Genomic DNA, 20898 nt, shown 5'->3' with positions numbered 1-20898 from the left:
ATGGACTAATTAGGCTTAATAGATTCGTCTCGCGATTTAGCCTAGGGGTTGTGCAATTAGTTTTGTAATTAGACTATGTTTAATACTCCTAATTAGTGTCCAAACATCCGATGTGACAGGGGCTAAAATTTAGCCCCTCCCTGCCAAACACCCCCTAATTCATCAAGCTTTGGAACACGCCGTTCTCCACAAAGTAGAAAAGAAGAGGTGCTGGAACTGCCTGCACCTGCGCAGCTGCACTAGTCCAAGCATTCGTGTCATCGTGCAGCCAACTTCTTCTTTTACAATTGCAAGGACCTTCAGGGAATAGAATAGAAGTATCATCGCCTGCGACAAACTGACATCGGGTGGTATAAAAAAAAACTAGACAACGCAGTGGGGGGACTGGTTGTTGCTTTACAACACAAAAGGCATGCGAATATCGGTGTAGAAAAGGGAATTTTGTCTGGTCTTTTTTTCTTCTTTGCAGAATGCGCAATCATGAGCATTCTGTTTTCCTGCACAGATAGGGTTAATGAGAGTAATGACATCATCTTCTTTTTAATTTTTTATTTTCTAACGGAGGCAGGAACGCTGCCATATCTTTTAAGAAGGAAGCATGCGAGTTCTACTACATTGTTGTTGTTACATAAATAACAAAGTTGTCAAGGCACCCCTCATAGCACGAAATCATTTTAATCTAATAAAGTAGGCGCTCCACACGCTGCCTGCCTGAGGGCCAGTTCTTTCACCAGTCCAAACGCTTGGATATGATTTTGGCGATGCAGCTCGTCAGACTAATCAGCCGGTAATCAGATAACTTTCTTGCTTCTGGCGTTTTAGGGATGAGAACAATGTGTGCTGAGTTGAGTAAATTGGAGTGTTGGGAGCGCTGCTCAAAGAACAAGTGCATCGCAGTATCGCACTCATGAGATCCTCCTTTGATCAGACGCCAACAAGATTTGGAAAACTTCCAATGAAACCGTTGGGTCCCGGTGCCTGTTTAGGTTGCCAATCCAGCGTTCTGTCTCGCTGCCCACTCGGCCCAAAAGTTGAGGTGAAATGTGAATGGATCTCCTTTTCTATTTCCTCGTGCAGTTGAAATGTTGCAGCGTCGGTGTCTAGGGCTCCGACCTCTGAATGTAGGTCTTGCGCCTTTTTCCATTCACGCGCAGAAAGAACAGTTTAGAATTAACATCCCCGGCTTTGAGGTATGTCAAGCGTGACTGTTGCCTTGCCCTGAGATTTTCAATAGCAGTCATGGCAAGAATCTGTTTTTTGAAATCTCTGAGCAAAATTTTCTCCTGACTGAGTGTTCTATATTCCCCCAACTACATCCATGATCCATATGATTTGTTTGGCCAAGAGCAGGAGTTTATTGCTACCAATTTTCGATCCTGCCCAGGTCCTTAGCTTCTGCATCTTACAGCGCAACCTCAAGAAAGGGTTGTGGATGGAGAGTGGTTCAGTCCGTGCCTCTGTGACTGCTTCTTGAAAGCCCGGCAGCCTGGGCCAAAATGTTTCAATGAAACCTCTTCTTGGCAGTGTTGCCTACCAGTAGCAAAGGACAATTGTCAGACACCATGGAGGAAATGGCCTATAACAAACGGTTGGGAAACATGAGGGCCTAATCAGTTGTGCAAAATGCCCTGTCAATCCTAGTCTGGGTCACATTGTTTTACCATGTAAACTTCCTTCCTTTTAGTTGAATTTCTTTTAGTTCCAAAATCCAAATCCTCAATTGCAGATCGAAAGGCCCCCATCAGCCTTCTATTCAGGTTGGTGTTACTTTTTGTGCTAACAGGATCAAATTGAAGTCCCCAATAACCAGCCACTCTTCTGAAATAGTCAGGCTTATCTGCCTTAACTCATCAAGGAAAGCAGTGTTCTCATTCTCTTGTGGTCCATACCAAGATACCAAGTATGTACTCCGTAGTGAAGAGGTTGCATACTTGCATGTAACCTGCTAACGCGTGTTAATTCTGAATTCAGTAACTGTAGTGATCCTGATCGACAGCAAGCTGAATTCTCCTCTCTGTTCCTTGTGCTGGTAAATATGTGAACTGCTCCATAAACTTAGCCCCGAGGTATCTCCGATGATCTGTGCATCAATATAATCCAATTTCGTCTCCTGCAGACAAACCACTGTGAATCCCTCACGAAGTCTTTTACTACTTTTCTTCTTTGCTTGCATTGTTCAGGCCCCTCAGATTCCAGTTTAGGATCAATCTTTGTTCACTGACTGTGAAAACTAAGCAAAACCCAGACAGAAGGCAGTGGTCAAGAATCCATCTGCCCACAGCTTCCCCCAAAACATGGAACACGCCTCCTGCTGAAATCTCCTCCCCAGAAGGACGAAAAGGCAAACAAACAAGAAGCTCAGGTAGCTGAAAAACACTGGCACGAACTGAATCCCTAATGAAACTGACACAAAACAGGAACTTGAATTGGCACAACATGGACAATGTGAGCACACAAACACATATAGGGGTAGGCCGAAAGGCCTGTTCAGGCCTCAGCCTTGATGGCAATGGCACTAAACTGGTCATGCCATCCTGCTCAGTTAGGCCAAACCCTGGTTTTACACTTTACACAGCCAACATTGGACAATATCTCCTTCCTCTCACTAAGATTCGCCTACATACCCTGTTTTATCATTCTTGTCATCAGATTGTTCAGTTACCATTACCCATTTATCACTTACATACAGAATCCCAGCCATGAAAAATATAAGGAGTCGAATTGGCATAGCGCTATAGCAGACAGACAAAGAACTACATGTACAAAAAATTAACCTACCCTTTGCATTTAAAAGAATGATTGTTCCGCTACACGCAGGTCAACGTCTACATCTATACAACAAAAATCTCGAAAAATGTAACCTATGTACCACGAGTAACAATGCCGTATGAAATATACAAGGAAAACACCTAAAAGACCGCCCTGTGTGTACAACAACTTCTGAAAGCGCCAGCAGCTTGAGGATGGCTCCAACAACACCAATGTACAAAATCCTGGAGCTAATTCCTCGCCTAACCTGTGCTTACGAACGTCTCCTCCTGCACTAACCTCATCTTTGCTTCTTTCCACCAGCCAAGATACGAGAGATTTGAAGGCCTCGGCTAAACGCCTGGTTGAATAGCAATCTCGTCTGGAACTCCGAGACAAATGGGAACCATGCGAGCACTGCCACAGGAACGAAGATGACGATCCCCATTAGGTACTCGTAACCCCTCGAGAGAGCCTTGACAGATCCCCAAAGACCAAACGCCTTGACCACCGGTTTACTTGCTTGTGATATCTGTTGTAACGATCACAAATGGACTAGAGCATCAGTTAAATGTTCTATCCAGCAATCTTAACATTTTTACAGCAGATACCAAACACTCACAGAGGTATTCAAAGTGGGCTAATAGTTCAGAGTTTTTATTCAGATTTCTAAACATTGTCCGGCTTTTTTTTGGTTCCATCGCTCACCTTTTGACCGTCCAGATCTTGTGGAGCAAAAAGTTCGGTGGACAAGATTTTCAGCAGGCAGTATGTCTTTTCTTCGTTCGGCACTTTGGTTCGTTCAGTGTGTTTGGGTCGTATTCTGTGATGCGTGTTTCTTTACTTTGTTTTTTCGTTCCATGACCACATTCCATGCACGGATTTAAAGGGTAAGGCGAGTAACTAGTTGCCAAGAGGATCAGATTTCAAGACACTTTGAGGATAAGGTTTCATTGGATGTTTCTCAGAGGCAGATACACTAATGCAGCGGCTGATCAGAGGCTGAGAGAATTTGTTTGGGCGGCAGCCATCAGGGAACATGATGTATTGTTCTTTTAGCTATATATCGTAGGCCATCAGGGAATATAGACCTGGCAATATCACTTGTTTTCATATATTTCAGGAAGGTAGTACATCAGTTATTTTTCAGATGTTTTACTCCGCAAAAGGGAGATGTACATTTTTCATATGTAGTCGTTTGTAAATGGCCATACATTTTCCATTAGTAGTTTGAAAATGGCCATGAATTTTCTATGCATCTTATATCACAGAATAGAAGTACTACAGTAATGTCTGCTACTATCAACTGGTATTTTTTTAAAAAAAAAATCCTTTTAGGTATTTAATTGGCCAATGTATTCAAGCAAAGGGAAGGGTGGTATTGGCATAATGTTTACACCATGGATGTATCTGATCCCATTCAGGATTACTTAGGACTTGACATCAATAAAAGATTGTTCAGTCAAACTAGTTTCTATATTGTTACTGCTGCTACTAAGCTACTTCTTGACAACATGAAATTTTAAGGTCACATGCTCTGCAGTTGGTGACCAATAAGCTTGATGGTACGAATTTCTTTGCTTTTGGTGGTAATGACCCACAAGTTGATGCTTTTAGTCGGATCTGTACAATTTTGGCGCCCTTTCTGTTTGCACATTGAGAGATTCATTTTTCGACTAAAGTCCATGTTTCTTTCAGTCAGTTTTTGGTTGTTGCTGTGTCACTGAAAATCTGGCTGATTTTTTTTCTTCCTTGCCCACATTTACATTTGCAGCCTTCATTATGTGGCACAACCTTATTGGATACAGAATTTGACTGACGCATACAGAAAATAGCCGAATTATGTGGAGTCATTCCCTTTTTATTTGACAAATTATTTTAATTGACACTAGGCATACCATATGAAATTTAGTGCTTCACAATTGAAATTAGAGGGGTAATGCCAATGGATGTACCTGCAGAATCGCCCATCCTGTGGGTGCAAATGCAAGGAAACTAGCAAATATGTCACCAACTGTAAGGTGTAAGACGGTGAATAGAACTGCCAGCGTTCCAACAGATCCAATGAACAAGGACAATTTAAGCAGCCGGAACATAAGCTGGTAATCTGCACTAAATTTCTTTCTTCCCATGGATACCACCTAAAGAAAGATGCTGATCAGCAACTGAACAAGGACATCATCTTTTTGAAGAACAGCAACTACTTAGATTCGAAAACTAGCAGGCAAATGAAATTTACCTTTAAGACCAGCACTACAACAATGATAACCAACCAAGAAAGACCGTAAACCTGAAGCCAAAAAATCATATTTTCTTTAGTGGACAGCCGCAATCATAGTGTTAAATAATGCTTTTAAACAACAAAAGGAAATTCAGACAATATTTAAGTGGTTTATCCACCAGCCTTGTGGTAGCAGGACTCATTTGGCTCAAGTTGACTTGAAGAAAGAAACTCAAACGAAATAAAGAACTTACAGAGATGCTTTTGTTGCCAGCAGAGATATTCAGGTGATATATGATACCATATTGGAATATGAAGAATCTGAGAGACAAAACAATCTCCCAGAAACGGCCCAAAAGACCTGTAGATTGTAAATGTTCCTGCTCCTCCTCCCACCAGGATTCCCAAGCTTTGTTAGAAGGAACCCCAATCCCACCTCGACTGCTAATCCACTTGCTCCAGTCATCCCAGTCATCTACTATTTTCTGCCACTCAAAACCTGATGGATTGAAGAGGAATGGAGCAAATAGCCAAGTGATAACCAAGAACCACATTGATGATGTCAGGAGTATATAGGTAGTCGAATCTGTAGCAACGTCACCATACAACTGATAGACTACTAGCAGTAACATCAGTTCAAGTCCTTTCACAAAATGGCTTCTGGAGTACATTCTATAATTCTCAGCAAACCTTACATGGCGGACCACAAAGCCTCTGCCAGTCGCTCTATATTTTGCACCACCATGCAGGATTGTGCGGCCAAAATAATGTGACTTAGTCCCAAGTGAGAAAGTGAAGAACACTGAACAGAGCTGGAGCTGCATGATTATGAAATCCCCTAGGGCACTTCTGAAGCCTCTTTCTAGGCCAATCTCCATAAACATGGGCAAGGCCATCAAAAGACCTAGCTGCACAATAGACTGAGATCCCATAGCCGCTTGAAGTGCACGGTTCCCTCTCATCCGTGCTTGCTTCATAATTGCAAACTCAAGTCCACTTAATGCTAAGTAAAGTCTTCCGTACAAGAACACATACACTATGATGACAACCATCTGCACAAAATTAAGACAACAGTATGAGACAATATGCATTGCAGCGAATTGTAACAAATGCTATGCATTCTATTTTCCTATATACATTACCATTGAGCTAATATAAAACCCAACAGTTGTGAAGTAGCACGAAAGCATTCGGAAGAAGTCAAAGCGATGACCCAGCCTGTAGATATCTCTGCTAAGTACTTGCTCCCCATTTCCACAAGCCACTTTAGCCTCAAAGAGAGAAATTTGGTTAAGACCGACGTCACGTCCTTTTCCCACTTGGATGTACTCATGATGGGTGACGTTTCCACGTCTTAGAGTTGAGTTGAAACCTGAAAAAAAAAATTTAACTCTGTGCCTTCAAGTGCACAAATGGGCAAGACCTGGAAATATATGAAGAAGCACATACCAGCAAAAATGTCTTCACTTAAATTTATACCACAGGAAGCCTTGCTAATGCCTCCTCTTGTAATGTGAAAAATCCTATCGAACACATCAGGGTGTCCATAGTGAAATCGTACCCTGCCCAGAAAACAAAGTATGTCAGCGTTTAGACTATATGTCTGATGTTTTATGCCCTTTTAGACAGTAATGCCACATATATACTCACAAAATGCTTAAAATTGAAAAGCTTCAAAGAAAATAAAGTTTCGAGCAATGTCCATTGTTGATCTAATCTGTAAAATCTTATTTATTTCCAATCTCAGACTCGAACACATGTTCATGTGCATTCGACTTTCAAGGACAGAAAGAATTCTTAAAGATCATCTTGCATTTGTTTTCTAGGAGATAGTTTTGCCACAGATGCTCAGCAGATCCAACATTGTATCGCAACGCATAAGACACTCAAGGGTCCAGTAAAATAATAACTGATTTTGTTTCATTCCAGTATGAATAAAGAAAATGGTGCATACTTACTTCAATGGATTAGCTAGGACCCTCTGTCCTATTGTCACAAAGCTCGTTTCTTGGTTTGACATAAACCATGCAAGTGATGACACACTACAATCCAGCAATCTCAGATATTAGTTGCTGATTCGGGAATTATGATGAAGAAAATGAAATGGTAACTGCAAAGGTTTCAAACTACCTTCCGGTAAATATGTGTTCACGCACTCCAAGAATCGTGGGTTGACGGACACCATGGTTTTCATTGAATTCTTCCAGCAAATTCCGCATTTTCAAAGCTTCCTCCAAATAGTTGTCCTGAAGATAATTTGTAAATACAACACATTCCAATATACCATGACTTGTACCATAAGCACTCAATTCACCTGGTTCATATCAATGGTCTGGAGCGCTTCACCACGGGTAAAAATGATAGCATGATTTTGATTTTCAGGCTTCCCTTCACCTATTTTTGCTGGTCCTGGCAGCTTTATACGGTATATTTCCTTCACAGGATACAAAGTGTAAGAGCAACTGAGGTTGACATCAGACTGAAACATCAACAAGGTCTGGAATGATGGAAAAAAGACTTGTACTTCGTGGATATGCCTACCTGATCATGATTGTCTAGAGCTTTTACCAACACTGAATAAAAGACCTTCTGCACCTTGTCACCATCCCTCTCTTCAACTTCATCAATGTACGCCACACGCAGACCGGGGTAACTGTAGTTCCAAATTGAATTGGCACCCAAATCAATTCAAAGCAATATATTTTTCTGGGAGATGTAATTGTAATTAAATGTTAACTACTGAAGTAAATATCAGCTCAACCAGTCTACGAAAAACTGAACAAGAAAACATCTTAGCCCTGGAGGTAGATTATGCCATATCTTGTAATTGGCAAAATGTTCTAATTTATTTCTTTCTCAGAAGAAATTACTTACTTCACCATTAAGTTCAAGATATCTGTTGCACGTCGATCACCAGATTGTTTCTGATTGCCATATATCTGGCAAGTAGCAACATATGTAAATTTCATGTCTGCTACAGCCTCGAGTTGAGAGGACAAAGATCTTTGGCTTTTCTTCTCCTCCTCTGCTGGATCTGCAACTGCTTTATATCCTTCCAATATCTCTGCAAGAAATACAGGGAACATATCCGTAACTATTTTGAAGGCAGTAACCAAAAAAAAAATGCTCCACCTGGAATCTGAAGAAGCTTACCAGATTCAGAAGCCATGTCAAGGAATGCCTGAAGCTTCAAAGCTCTCCTATAGTACATCATGCCTCTAACTATTCACAGAAAAGAACACATCTGGGAGTCAGCCAAAACATCCTTATTTGATAGGATAAGGCAGATGGTATGATCGAGTTACCTGTTCTACAGAGCGTCTGCCCTCTAAGAGAAGCCCAATGACGAAGTTGTAGGACATTTTCCTCGTTTCCCCAGACTTCACTTTCTCTTTTGCAATTAATTCTTTCCATGAAATTATTCCATTCATCTACAAAAGGAATCACGAAAAATAAAATAATGGAAACTTGGTAACTTAATAATAAAGATTTGAAGTGTGGAAATTCAAGGGAAATCAAACAGAAATGAAACCTGGATAGATTTTTTGTAGGTAGAATATAATTGATACGCCATCTTCATTCTCCAGATCAAGATCACTTTTGGAATATACAGTTTCCTCACTGTAGTAAGGAGTCATAACACTGCCAAGTACAAAGAACAACACTAAATTATGTTGACTTCAATCTTTTTCACTGAAACTCTTATGACCAGAGGGTACACTTAAACATAACAGGGTTGTCGGATATTGGTTATGGTGAATTTATTTATTTTAGATACAGTTTGTTTAACTACAACATGCACTACAACAGGGGTAGTAGAGAAAACTTTTCATGTGCAGCGTTGCATCCAAAAGACATAATTTCTTTGTTGATATAAAAAATAGAATGTGAACAGGGCATTGTGATGGTATTTATATTTCCTAGAGTGGTATTTCCCCTTTCTGGTGGGTGTATTCGCTTCAAATTAAAATGAATTGAAGAGCTTCTTGCCCTAGGTTTCAAAATATATATATATATATATATATATATATATATATATATATATAAGATTGATATAGCACATATTCTAACTAACATCTAAAAAAGCAGAAAAGGAACTCCAGTTCTAGTAAAGATCATAGCTCAGCCATCAGATCCGGAGTCAAGACTGCCTGGATCAAGCCAGAACGGAAGTGGCAACTGAGATATTTAAAGCTTACAGAAAACCAACATCTAAAAACAGAAAAGGAACTTCTGTTTTAGTGAAGATCATAGCTCAGCCATCAGGTCTGGAGTCAGGGCTGCCTGGATCGAGCCAGAATGGAAGTGGTAATTGAGACATTTCAAGCTTACAGAAATTAAAAAATGTTTGGGAAGCAAACCAGCACTGTTATAGCATCAACACATAATTTAAGATAAATAAACGATTACTTTGTACAGTGACTACTGTTCTTTCGATCTGGTTTGATTCTAAAAAGTTGAGGTTTGACTCTGGGGGTCTCCTTCAGTTCTTTTGTAAAAAATGATCACCCAACCTAAATCCAACATCCTTGGTAATATTTGCATGGTCCTAATGTCGCCTTTTCTCTTTACTGGAGAGCACACACTGCGACATTAGGGCTTTCAGAATATCAAGGTTGCAGGGAAAGAAATGCCAGTTAGTTAATGTCAAATGCTCCGCATCAATTAAATAAAAATAGTTTAGATGCATAATAATTTTTAGTTATAACATTTTTTAGAAATCTCACGTACAGTTTCTTGCAAATGAGCCATGAGAAACAGAAAAAGGATTATGCTACCTCAGTACCACTTAAAAACTACAGGATTTTGCAATATTGTTAGCAAGTCGTTATATGAGAATAACCTGAATGAGAGCATTTTGCGTACTCTAGGTGCACGTGGCATGTCCATGAATAGAGAGTTTGTGAAAAATGCTATTCTTCGACGAGCTTCAAGATTTGTGGGGACATCCATTGCTGATTCCTTCACGGTCAATAGAAGGTGCAAACGCTTAATCTGCAGACAATGGAGTTTATGCACACTGTTATACAAAACATGTACTCTAACTCACATTCTTGGTAATAAAAGACTTAGGGATAATAATAATTTGCAGACATGACCTGTTCTTCCCACTGCGCTGAAATCGGAGGAGGGAAAACAATTGCAGGCTTTGTACCAGAACCCGCAAAAAGCTGCCTTCTTTCCTTGTTCCCATGACCGAACTCAGCCAGCTCTCTGAAAATGATAAAATGTTATGATAATTAGTGGCCTATTGACATGAAAGACATGTATATAATTATCATGAGTGCAAACGAGAATAACCTGATCTCATTGACCATCATATCTCTCGTTATCACTTCTAACATGTCTTGAAGCAACAGTACCACATTACCAAACTTCGAGGCATCTCTTTCTTTCTGCAGGTGACCAGTGGAATGTCAGCAACACCTTAAGTACATAAACAGATCATCTTTTTTAACAAGTCGAAACATTCTAATTTTCAAATAGACAATAATTGAGTAAGGTAGTAACATTGAATTACCAAGGTAGATATAAGCTCCACAAATTTCTTGCAAAAAATTGGGAGCGCGCTCATTCTAAAATTGGCAAGGAATGTATTCTTTGCAATATTAGCTTCAATTTCTTTGATTATAATGCCAATAATCCTGTTCACGTCAATGAACAAACATGTCAAAAGAGGATCAATGTAATCAACTGAACATGGAATTTAAGATACGTATGTAAAAATGCCAACGTAGTTCAAGAAACCAACCAGCATGAAGGAAGGATAACACATATCCCTTCAGTACCATTGATATTACATACCTAACAATAGCTACAAGTTTACTAACTACAGTCTACAGGCAGAGTTTTCTTTATATTATACATCTTGGTAGTGCTTGGGTGTCCTCCCCAATTCATTTTTGGAAAAGCTAGTTCCTGAATACTGAAATAGCAAACATGTGCAGCATACGCAACTATTGATTTCTTTGTATCAGATTTGTAACCTTGGCTCAGTAAACACTGTTTTATTCTCGTTTAGGGTCCGGCAATGTAAAGCTGATGTCCTGATATTGATTCTGGTTTCACTAAGAAGAGTGAAATCAATGTGGTTCAACAATTGGTTATATGACTGCAGGCTTCGAGATCTTCTATCAAAATGGCATCCATTGTCCAAGGAGTTGGTCGGCTTAGCATGTTCGCCCATTTAGCTACAAAGTAACATATCTATATTTATTACAAAGTACCTCCAGATAAGCACCATTCAAACTGAATGCTTGTGACAGATATGGTTTTTCAGAAGAAAACGGCTCAAAGGTTTTACCACATTTACTTAGCTGGCTTCACATTAATTGGTTGTAGCTCACTCTTTCTTGAGTGCTTTCTGATTGCTCTTGAGTCTTGTCTTGGAACTTTGTTAATGTCTGGTCTTGTATACCTTTGTACAGCTAACCTATTATATTAATATATATTTTCGACAGCATCTTCCCATGCTATTATCCTAACAAGGCTGGTTTTATGATGTTTTTATGTGGATTGGCTAGGGATAGATGGTATAGCAGGAAGAAATCAGCTAGTCATCCTCCCTCTGGAGGCTCTGACTGCTTTTAGAGTATTTCTTCTTGCTTGCTTCAACCTGATGTGCCAGCTCCCTATATAGAGCCGAGACTAACAAACCAGTGCTAATCTCTTGGGAATAACTAACACAATCTTTGCTAACAACCTAGCTATCTTTAACAAACTAACTAATCTATCTCTAATCCGTAGCCCTGAGCATATGCTGCTTGCAGCACTGGTGGTCCTAGGGCCCACACCCGTAACATGTTTATAGGTAATGAGTGTAGTAACTAGAGTATCTTAGAAATAAAAAAAGGTTAATAAATACTTGTAGTGGCTTCATTGAAGAAAAAGGTGATTATTGTCATCTTATTTCTTAGTTTCATATGGAAGTGCTTATTTCCTACAGCCCTACACTGGAAGTAGGTTACAGCAATACAGATAAGAAATTTTAGTGACAGCGTTAACTCCTTTTCTCATGAAGAAATACTTAAATAGAATGAAAGAATATGCCTCAAATAAAAGGCATGAAAAAGTGAAAAATATTGGAAGATACCTTTTCTCATTTTCTCCAACCACCAGTACATTAAGAACAAGTTTGAATGATTCATAACATTCCAGTACAGCACATTTCATGTACTCATCTGCACATATACGTTTCCAAAGATCTGAATCTCTAGGTCGAAATTGTGCTGCCATGTCTAATGCTATAGGTATCTGCATCACAAAATAATTTGCTATAAATTTTTTTACCACCAACGTGCAAATAAGGTATAAATCTATTTTCAAACCTTGCTAGCAAGCAAGAACAGTGGCCACTGCATCAATTTGAGGCTGGGGTCTGACGAATAAGGAACCCCTAACAAGTCCATCTCCCTGTGGGATACAGAGTTTGTCAGATTTGCTGCAACGATAATATTTTCTATGTTTTCTTACTGAACAGAAGGTAAGTGCATCACCTATCGCTTATAAGATCTTCTTCCCGGAAACTGCATATTACTTCATTCCACAATTGAGCAAACTTGGCAGCTTCAGTTCTCTTGTTGGGAGAAACCTGTTTATCAATAATTTCTATTAAGACGTTTCATTGATTTATTAGGGGAATCATACCAAAAATTACGGTCATTTGAGACCTCAGCAAAGCGCTTTGCGAGTGAAAAGCGCCTGTTTCTGCTTTTATCTGATGGCACCAAATACGTATTGAAGGCTCCAGGCAAAGAATGGAATCGTGATCTCAGCATTCCCAATGTTCGTATCTGATGCAGAAAAATTTCATAACATGATTAGAAACTAGATCAGTATCATTCAACTAAAACATTAATGTTGCTCACGTGGTTACCTATACAGAAGGCCAATAACATTTTTTGTTTACAAAATATAACAATACAAATGCAGCAACAATTAAAGGAGTGAATCTGACTGTGCATGCAACAAACCATCAAAATAAGTCTCTGTGCTCAGTTTCATAATAATAAATCATTAAAAAAATATGTCATACAAATAGAGCAACAAAACCTTGAACATAAACAACAGAGTCTGCCAGCAAACAGATCCTTACAAACATGAATATTCCTTGTGAAATGGTAAATGAACATTCTAAAATTATTTGTTCAATTGAATTTTATGGATTCTAGGGCTGCAGATTTTTCAGTAAGATTTTTCCATACAGACAATATATTTCATACAACTCCTTAGCATAGAAGCCATCACAAAACAATTATTTGGTGATCAGGCTCTCTAAACATTCTAATGCTCACATTGACCTTAAATAAGATAACAAGTACCATATAATGGTTTTAGATTCATTTATTACCTCCCCAAGTCGCCCAAGTGCACCAGTCATGCCACCAAATATTGTAGAGAAGATGGCATACCATATCTGTGTATCCATTAAATAGACCTGCAATAATTATAGGCAACACAAATGAATATTAGAGTTACGGTTCATGTTTCAAATCAAAGAAGAACAAGATGATATTACTAGCTAGATAATATGTACGTTAAATACGTTCGTACCAGGAGAACAGGAGCCCAGAGCGACAGTATAGCACCAATATTATAGGATGCTGCAGAAAGCAGTAGCTATTATTAATCAAAGAAAAGGGTTCCCTCAATGAAGATCCCCACCCGAAAAGAAAGTTAGGAAATGATCAACTACCATTAGGGAAAAATTCATGCCACTCATAACGGATATTATGAACACCCATTACGTCCTTTGTTGGCTTTATCAGAGGTTGAATCTGCAAACCAAGATGAGAATGAGGTTCAGATCTAGCATGTAAAAGCATCGTTGCAAAACATCTAATTCGAGAACTTACTTGTACAAAGTAGCTGAATGAAAATTTGGAGCATAGCAGCAAAATCCAAAAGAATGTATACCTTTTGAGTTGAATAGAATAGAATAAGTATCCACGGAAAGAAGAGCACTAGTAATAATAATAATAAATAAATAAACAAATAGCATATGAACTTACTTAAATAGTGAAACTTGGCTTTCGTGCATCCCACGGCCAACATAAATTCGTTTCTGCAACATATCGTGCAGTTAGGATGATATAACAAGTGTATGGACCATAATATAAAAAAATACTCGAACATGCAGGAATGGACCATAATATAAAGAAAATGCCTTTCAAAAAATATAAAGAAAATGGAAATGAAATGTACATGGAATCATTTTGATGCAGAAAAACAATGGAGAAGGAGACAAATAAAAAAGGAAAACAAACTCAGATACATTGTTTGGGTGCAGGCTATTGAAGTAGGTCGGTATACCAAATGTATTGATTATCTTGACTACAGAAGTAGTTATGCAAATCACAACCTCCATTTGCTGGAGTGGCACAAAATATGATATCCTCGTTTAGTAAAGTAGCTCTAACAAATCCAATATGAAATGTTTGGCTTAACAATAATGTTGGAGAAGAGAGCATCCACTATGGTCGTAAGCTTTGAAGAATTATGCAATTACCAATACTACATTTTCTCAAACAAAGATCAAAAGATGGAATAATTTCTTCCTTTGCAACAGAAGCCCTTTGCCATTTTGTACTTAGACTGTTTTATGAGCTAATTTTTCTTAACTAGGAATACTGGGATGCATAACAAATAACAAGTGATTGGCATATAACTGGCAGTATGGCATTCAAGATGATGGTAACCTAACAATCCAAATTTACGATAATTCATGATGTTCTAACAAATTTGAAGAATATAGCTGCCATTCGAATATGAACTTTACATTCACAACTTGTAATCAAAGAAATCATCAAATGCATTTTGCAAAATTAAACAAACTTTAGTTCTAGGAAAAAATAGCTCCAGGAAATTTATGAAGAAAGAACATGACAAGTTATGGGATCAAGTGCATTCTTGAAATTCCATTGAATCCAGTCAAACATTAGCTTAAGTTTTGCCAAGTAAAAAATGCTGTCTTACAGGAAAATAATTGGAATGAGTTTTAATACCAGACATGTTACATGATCACTATCCTAAAATATAGACAACAAAAGCAAACATAATATAGATTGAATCGAATACCTGAGACCACCACAGAAGCAGTCTAACAATGTGCCAGTCAGAATTTTCTATCCACCTTCGGAACATTGGAAACAGGAAGAGTGCTGCACTAAGGATATTTGGTATAAGGTACACTGCCACAGCCAGCATATACAAAGTTGGCACCCCTTTCACATAACGTAACCATTTTTCCAGATCTTTCAGAGGTAAGTTGACTTTTGGTGCTGTGCTCATGTAGAAAAATGGAAGAATCACAGCCCATGCGGCACTAACTATGATCTTCAGAATATTTCTCAAGGCATCAATGAACTTGCATTTATGAGAACCAGGAAAGTTCAGAATAAAGTCTAAAATGCCTGCCATCAATTAAATAAGAAAATCAGTCATACTTTGGACTAGAAACTAAATGTTGCATTAATCTGTGTAAAGACATCATAAGCTCCAAACTTGAGCATGTCCAGAACATGACTGTGATGAGGTTGCAAAATTTTGGGGTCAGTAGAAGGTACCAGCAGAAGGCTGCACAAGCAAATTGGCCTACTGAAGCTGGAAAGTGGTAAGGCTAACAAGTTTGACAGATGTTCAACAGATTTGTTTCGGTAGAAAATTGATGCCAGTCATTAGTTCAGTATCTATTAATAGATACGAAGTGGTTCATTAAACAGTTTTGAAACACTGCTAATGAACAAAACCAAAAATCTAGTGCATTTCACCCTAAAAATCCACTTGTCAATAACTTAACAGATGGTTAAGGTATAAAGATGCAACTAAAGAACAACTAGCACAATGCTTTCATTAGCATTATCTACTGAAGAAACAAGACATGCATACATTTTTATCACGTACCATATGATGCAATGATGTGTACATATTTCAGAAAAAAAATCAACTGGTACTTCAATAAAGGGGGCATACTTTGGAGGAACTGTAGAAATGCTGCAGTGACGAACACACTAGATAGGGAATATAAGAGGTCTTTCTGAAGGATTTGAGTCACCGAATAATCATTCCAAGCAAAAATCAGCATTGCCTGTTCAATAAGTCCTTAGAAGATTAGCAGGTGTGCCATAGTCAAGTTTACAAAAACATCCATATACAACTTCAACAAATTACCTGCAGAGCCAAAATATAGAAGGTCCACATTCGGTCAAAACTTCGGAAGATATGCCAAAACGTTCTAGTCTCAACGAAATTTGTCTTCCCTGTACTTTTATTGGAAATCTTTTGTGGTGAGCTTCCAGCCTGTAAATATATTTTGTCAGAAACGTAATCCCCAATCAATTAATTTGGCAGAAATATTTTTAGATTGCAGATAGTTATCAAATTTGTACCATTGTTACAGGCCTTGAATCATGCACAGATTTGAAAAAATCACCATCATCCCGCATAGGCCACCCCAGTGAGAAACAATCAGGCGTCCTGAGTGAAATGGAGTGGGATTTGTAATGAAAGATGCAAAAAAGATGTTGATATGCACTCAGAAAATAATGCAGTGGACAGACCAGAAGTACTCATTTAGATCATCATAGTTAGACCATGCAGAATGTGGTGTCTTTCCGTGCTGTGATTTGCCTGCCTCCTGCAAATAATCACAAGCATCTGTATTTGAGGAAACTTCTTGCTAATCATATATGATGATGCTTTATCACAGTACCTTTTTAATGACACGATAGATAGGCGTGACCACTTTCTTCAAGAATGCCTCCTCATCCCCACCATAAGATGGCCTGATATTTTCCCCAGTCACAATACTAACATTTCCAGCTAGCAGACCGTGTAGCTCATATGCCATCTGCGCAAATCGAAGATGCCGTCTCAAACAGGACAATACATTGTTGAAATGAGCTCCTCTATTGAATGTGATAGTTAAAAAATGCATCATACATTGTGGAAGATGTAGCAAAGACACTCTGGCATAAATCTGATGTTTGCTGCTTCACCCCATATAAGCAGGTAAAGACCTAGATATAGAATCTTCCGCTGCTGAATTTCCTGTGGTTGTGCACCTTGAGGAAATCTGCAGTTACAAGATCATGAGCACAATTTGCATTAAGATAATTAAATTAGGAAACAAGGTTAATGAATATTATACCTTAAACTATGCTTCCGTGACAAAAATTTGCACCATTTCCTGTAATTGCTGAATAGCTTAGTCATCACCACATCGACAGCTCGGTCATCAAGCTGTTTCAAGGACAAACAAAAAGTGCCAGTGAACTAAGAGGCATGAAAAAAAATAAGGGATGGACTAGTACTGTCGAGCAATACACTTGATTTGCATGCATGCAAACCAGTTGCACAGTGCTTATCTGTGTGTGTTTGGACTTAACTATAATTATAATCTTCACATCATGTGATGGAATGCAATTAGTCATCTCATGTTTTACATGCAGCTACTTCAAAAATCAGTTAACCAAATGCCAGTAGGACAACGCATTTCTAGACATCATTATTGCTTTCAGGAGACATATGAGTCTGACAGCGGAGGCAGAGTAGCATAATATACCAAACTTATCATGCTATATGGTTAAGCCATTGAAATGAATTGTGACAAAGAACAAAACCTTGCTAAGTGGTTCGGGCTTTGGCTCGAGTCTTATGTGGACATTAGCAAGGAAAAGAATCAAATGTTCTCTTTGATTCCGCACGCTATCCCGCTGCACATAAGAAAGCTAATATTAGATCCAAATGTAACAAGCTTTACTATGAATAGAATGATTAAATGAATCCATATGCTTTCTTAATAACAAGAGGACCAAAATTCCCATTTTGGTATAAAGAATGACAAAGTTGAAATAGAACCAGCAGACCTGAAAGCCAAACATAGCCCTCAACCAATCCAGCAAATCAAGATCACCACCTTTTTGCCTCTCTGGCTCGAATGTTGACGGCCAGGTCAAGCCCCTTGTGTTCCTCAGTGCTGTGACTGCTGCTTTGATCTATTAGTAATGCAATCAGACCATTTCAGCTTCTTTGATTAAATCATTACAATGTCCTTATCTTTTTGAGGAAAGACGCCCTACAGTTCTGAAATGTGCATACCTCCTCCAGCTGCATGATTGACTGGGATGCACTGGCAGCATCAAGAGGGAGGATATTGAACGGTGCGTAGATGTCTTTCTTCTCTTGTACATCCTTGTGCAAGCGAATAATCTGTGCAGCGGAGTATTAGAAAAACTCATCCCATACATTTCAATAGATACATTTAAAGAAGACATTGAGCACGAACCTCCGGATTCACTTCTTCAACCTTCTCGTTCTTATTGACGGCACAGAGCACTTCAAATAGGACTCCAGCAGTCTGATAGGCCTTTCCAAGTTGAGCCCTGCAGGCAGCATTAGCATGGGACATGGTGTTTCATGACTAGATTAGATTTGTAGCAGATATCAGAGAACCCGGGTTGGAAACTTGGGAATTACCTGTCAGCTTGTTCCCCTTTGTCGAGCGCACGAACATAGTTCTCATAGTATTGTTGATAAAAACTCTCGATTTCACGGGCATCGCTTTTCTTCACGCGCTTAGCAAGACTAGGGCTATTATCCTGTGGTGTTGCAGAAGAGTGGAAAATATATTTCTTGAGTTAGGCTTTGCATTCAAGAGGAAGTTGTAAAACCCTGATTATCTCAACAGATTTCAAAAAAAAATTGAACTGAATATCCAATGAACTTGGCATTAGTGTTCATGACACATCATCTAACAAACTAAAAATAGATAGACACCATCATTTGTCAAGTGCATACATTTATTTGTTGCATTCGAGCATTTTACAACAACAGCAGAACACACCTATATATTTATACATATAGTTAGCGAGCTACACTTTCTCTGTAGCTTGTTTTACAACATAATGTAACTTCAATTCTGAGGCTTACAGACAAGTACATTAATGATACACTTGTCTACCAAGTAATATTTTTTGAAGGTTTATCCAGCAGTAACAAATTTCAGAGCATAGTACAGATTACAAACCATGCAAGCCAAAAAAATTCCCTGGCAAGAGAAAAAAACAGCAAGCAACTAGTAACGAACTGAAATGAGTAAATACAAATGAAGGAGAACAACATGTACGCTAATAGCATGCAAAAATATAGAGCAAGGAAGATCGCTTCTCACTTTTTCGAGACGTTGGAGCAGAGCTGTCTTGAACTGCCTGACGCCACGACCGATGGAGTTCTGATCCAGCCGGTGCGCCTTCTCAAAGGCATAGAACCGACCTAATTTCACAAAGAAACTATCTAAGATGAAGCCAGCAAAAGGTTGACAACTTGCATTTACTTTTGTATAGGAAGTAGCAAAGCCTATTATCCAAGTTACAATTCCAGTAACGTCTATCTGATTGCAAACTGGTTTTAAAAAACCAAGGAATGTATCGGCAATGGCACAATTGATGCTATGGATGGTTGTAGAAAACAAACTGTGATTCGTATGGGTGTGAACATACTCCGAAATTTGCTCCCCGAAGCATGAAAACGTGATAACGCCAGAAATGCTCGCAGGGAAATCACAGCAACTTTTGTCTGAGCAGACTCCTCGCACGATCATGATTTGAAGGACAACACCTCTCAGAAAACCACTAATCAAGGCGTGCATGTGCCCCCCAAAAATATCTAAGAAAAAAATTCTCCTAAACGCACGAACACTGAGAAAAGTTCAAGTTCACAGCCAAGCCAAATAAAGTTCATCAGGAGCGCCCGCTTAATTTGTGACAAAATCCAGACACAGACGGCTCAAAACTTCACGCGAGTGCACAGTGCACCACAACAATCCCCCGAGGACGCGAGTGCACGTACAGAGGTAGGCCACGCGGGGATGCTCGGGCTCGATCTCGGCGGCGACGCGCAGGATGGGGGCGATGCTGCTGAGCGTGGACGGCACCACCTCGTTGTCGAAGACCTCCATGGAGAAGGTCGCCATGCCCGCGCCCCTCGAGCCGCGGCGGTTGAGCCCCGAGACGAGCGCGGACGTCGGCGTCACCGGGTCGTTCCCCGCGGCGTGCCCCGCCGACGCCGCCGCAGCCGACGACGGCGGCGGGTCGTCCCCGCCACCGCGCGGCGCCGTCATCCTCGCCGCCGCCGCTCCACCACCACCGCCTCGCGCGCGATCTCCCGGGCGATCCTCCTCCTGCATTGGGCTAGGGTTAGCGCCTGGGATTCGATGGGATCCGGGCGGGGGAGCTAGAGAGAGCGGGGAGACGAACCCCAAAACGTGAGGCCGCGGTCGCGAACGCTTCTCCTCCTGCCGCTTCCGCCTCGGCTCGCCGTCTCGGGGGAACAAACGGAGGAGGCGAGAGGGGAGCCGGGTGATGAAATAGAGGGACTGGCCTTGCGTGCCCGTGGCCTATTTATACTTCGATCCGACGGCCGAGATGAGCTGATTGGGTGGAGAGCGGGGGCGCGGGGGAGATCAGAGGCGTCGGTGTGGGGGGCATTCTGAGCTCCGCTGCTTGTTGAGGCGGTTTACCCCTTGACCCCTGTGGACGGTGGGCCGAGCGTCGTGGTTGGCCACTGGAAGCCTGGAAACACATCGCTGGCCTTTTGTCACCCCGGAATTTACTTACGGGCGATGTTTTGTCCCGCTGACACTTGTGCCCCACCATGTTCAGCTGTGATGGATGGTGAGCTTTTGCGTACAGGAAGAATTGCATGGCTCACGCTTTCTGTTCGGCTATTTATCGGGCCCGGTGTCAGTGAGTCGTCAGGATGCAACAGCGTGGGAGTTACTGCCGTTAGAAAATTCCGTGACTCCGTTTCACCGCGAGACGCGGGAGCTGCGGTGTCCGGCTGGACTTTTGTCTTCTTCCCGCGAGAAACGGAGGAAACCTTCACTTCTCTCTGTCACGTGGGCCATACGGTTGAACGGGTCGCCTGACTCG

At 40.2% G+C, this 20898-nt stretch overlaps 1 protein-coding gene across 1 annotated transcript; it reads right to left on the bottom strand.

The window, feature by feature from the left end:
- Window positions 1-2758: 2758 nt before the first annotated feature.
- Window positions 2759-19940, bottom strand: LOC101786575 (callose synthase 5). Its single transcript, XM_012845423.2, has 40 exons — window positions 19817-19940; window positions 19140-19240; window positions 18446-18567; window positions 18255-18351; window positions 18068-18178; window positions 17836-17964; window positions 17118-17209; window positions 16910-17042; window positions 16680-16817; window positions 16528-16604; window positions 16357-16444; window positions 15941-16055; window positions 15047-15381; window positions 13981-14033; window positions 13886-13934; window positions 13665-13746; window positions 13523-13572; window positions 13320-13406; window positions 12640-12762; window positions 12466-12560; window positions 12298-12382; window positions 12063-12223; window positions 10491-10614; window positions 10271-10365; window positions 10069-10183; window positions 9813-9964; window positions 8502-8611; window positions 8275-8400; window positions 8123-8191; window positions 7844-8033; window positions 7511-7622; window positions 7284-7403; window positions 7100-7215; window positions 6928-7011; window positions 6419-6531; window positions 6112-6341; window positions 5224-6021; window positions 4988-5038; window positions 4704-4889; window positions 2759-3280 (listed from the first exon to the last, which is right to left on the bottom strand). The coding sequence occupies exons 1-40, from the start codon at window positions 19938-19940 to the stop codon at window positions 3050-3052; spliced, it is 5469 nt and encodes a 1822-aa protein (XP_012700877.1). The 3' UTR covers window positions 2759-3049.
- Window positions 19941-20898: the final 958 nt, after the last annotated feature.

Source organism: Setaria italica, chromosome IV (genome assembly GCF_000263155.2).
Source record: "Setaria italica strain Yugu1 chromosome IV, Setaria_italica_v2.0, whole genome shotgun sequence".
Classification (NCBI taxonomy): domain Eukaryota; kingdom Viridiplantae; phylum Streptophyta; class Magnoliopsida; order Poales; family Poaceae; genus Setaria; species Setaria italica.
Note: the sequence above shows the minus strand (reverse complement) of the source record. Positions and strands in the feature narration are given on the sequence as shown.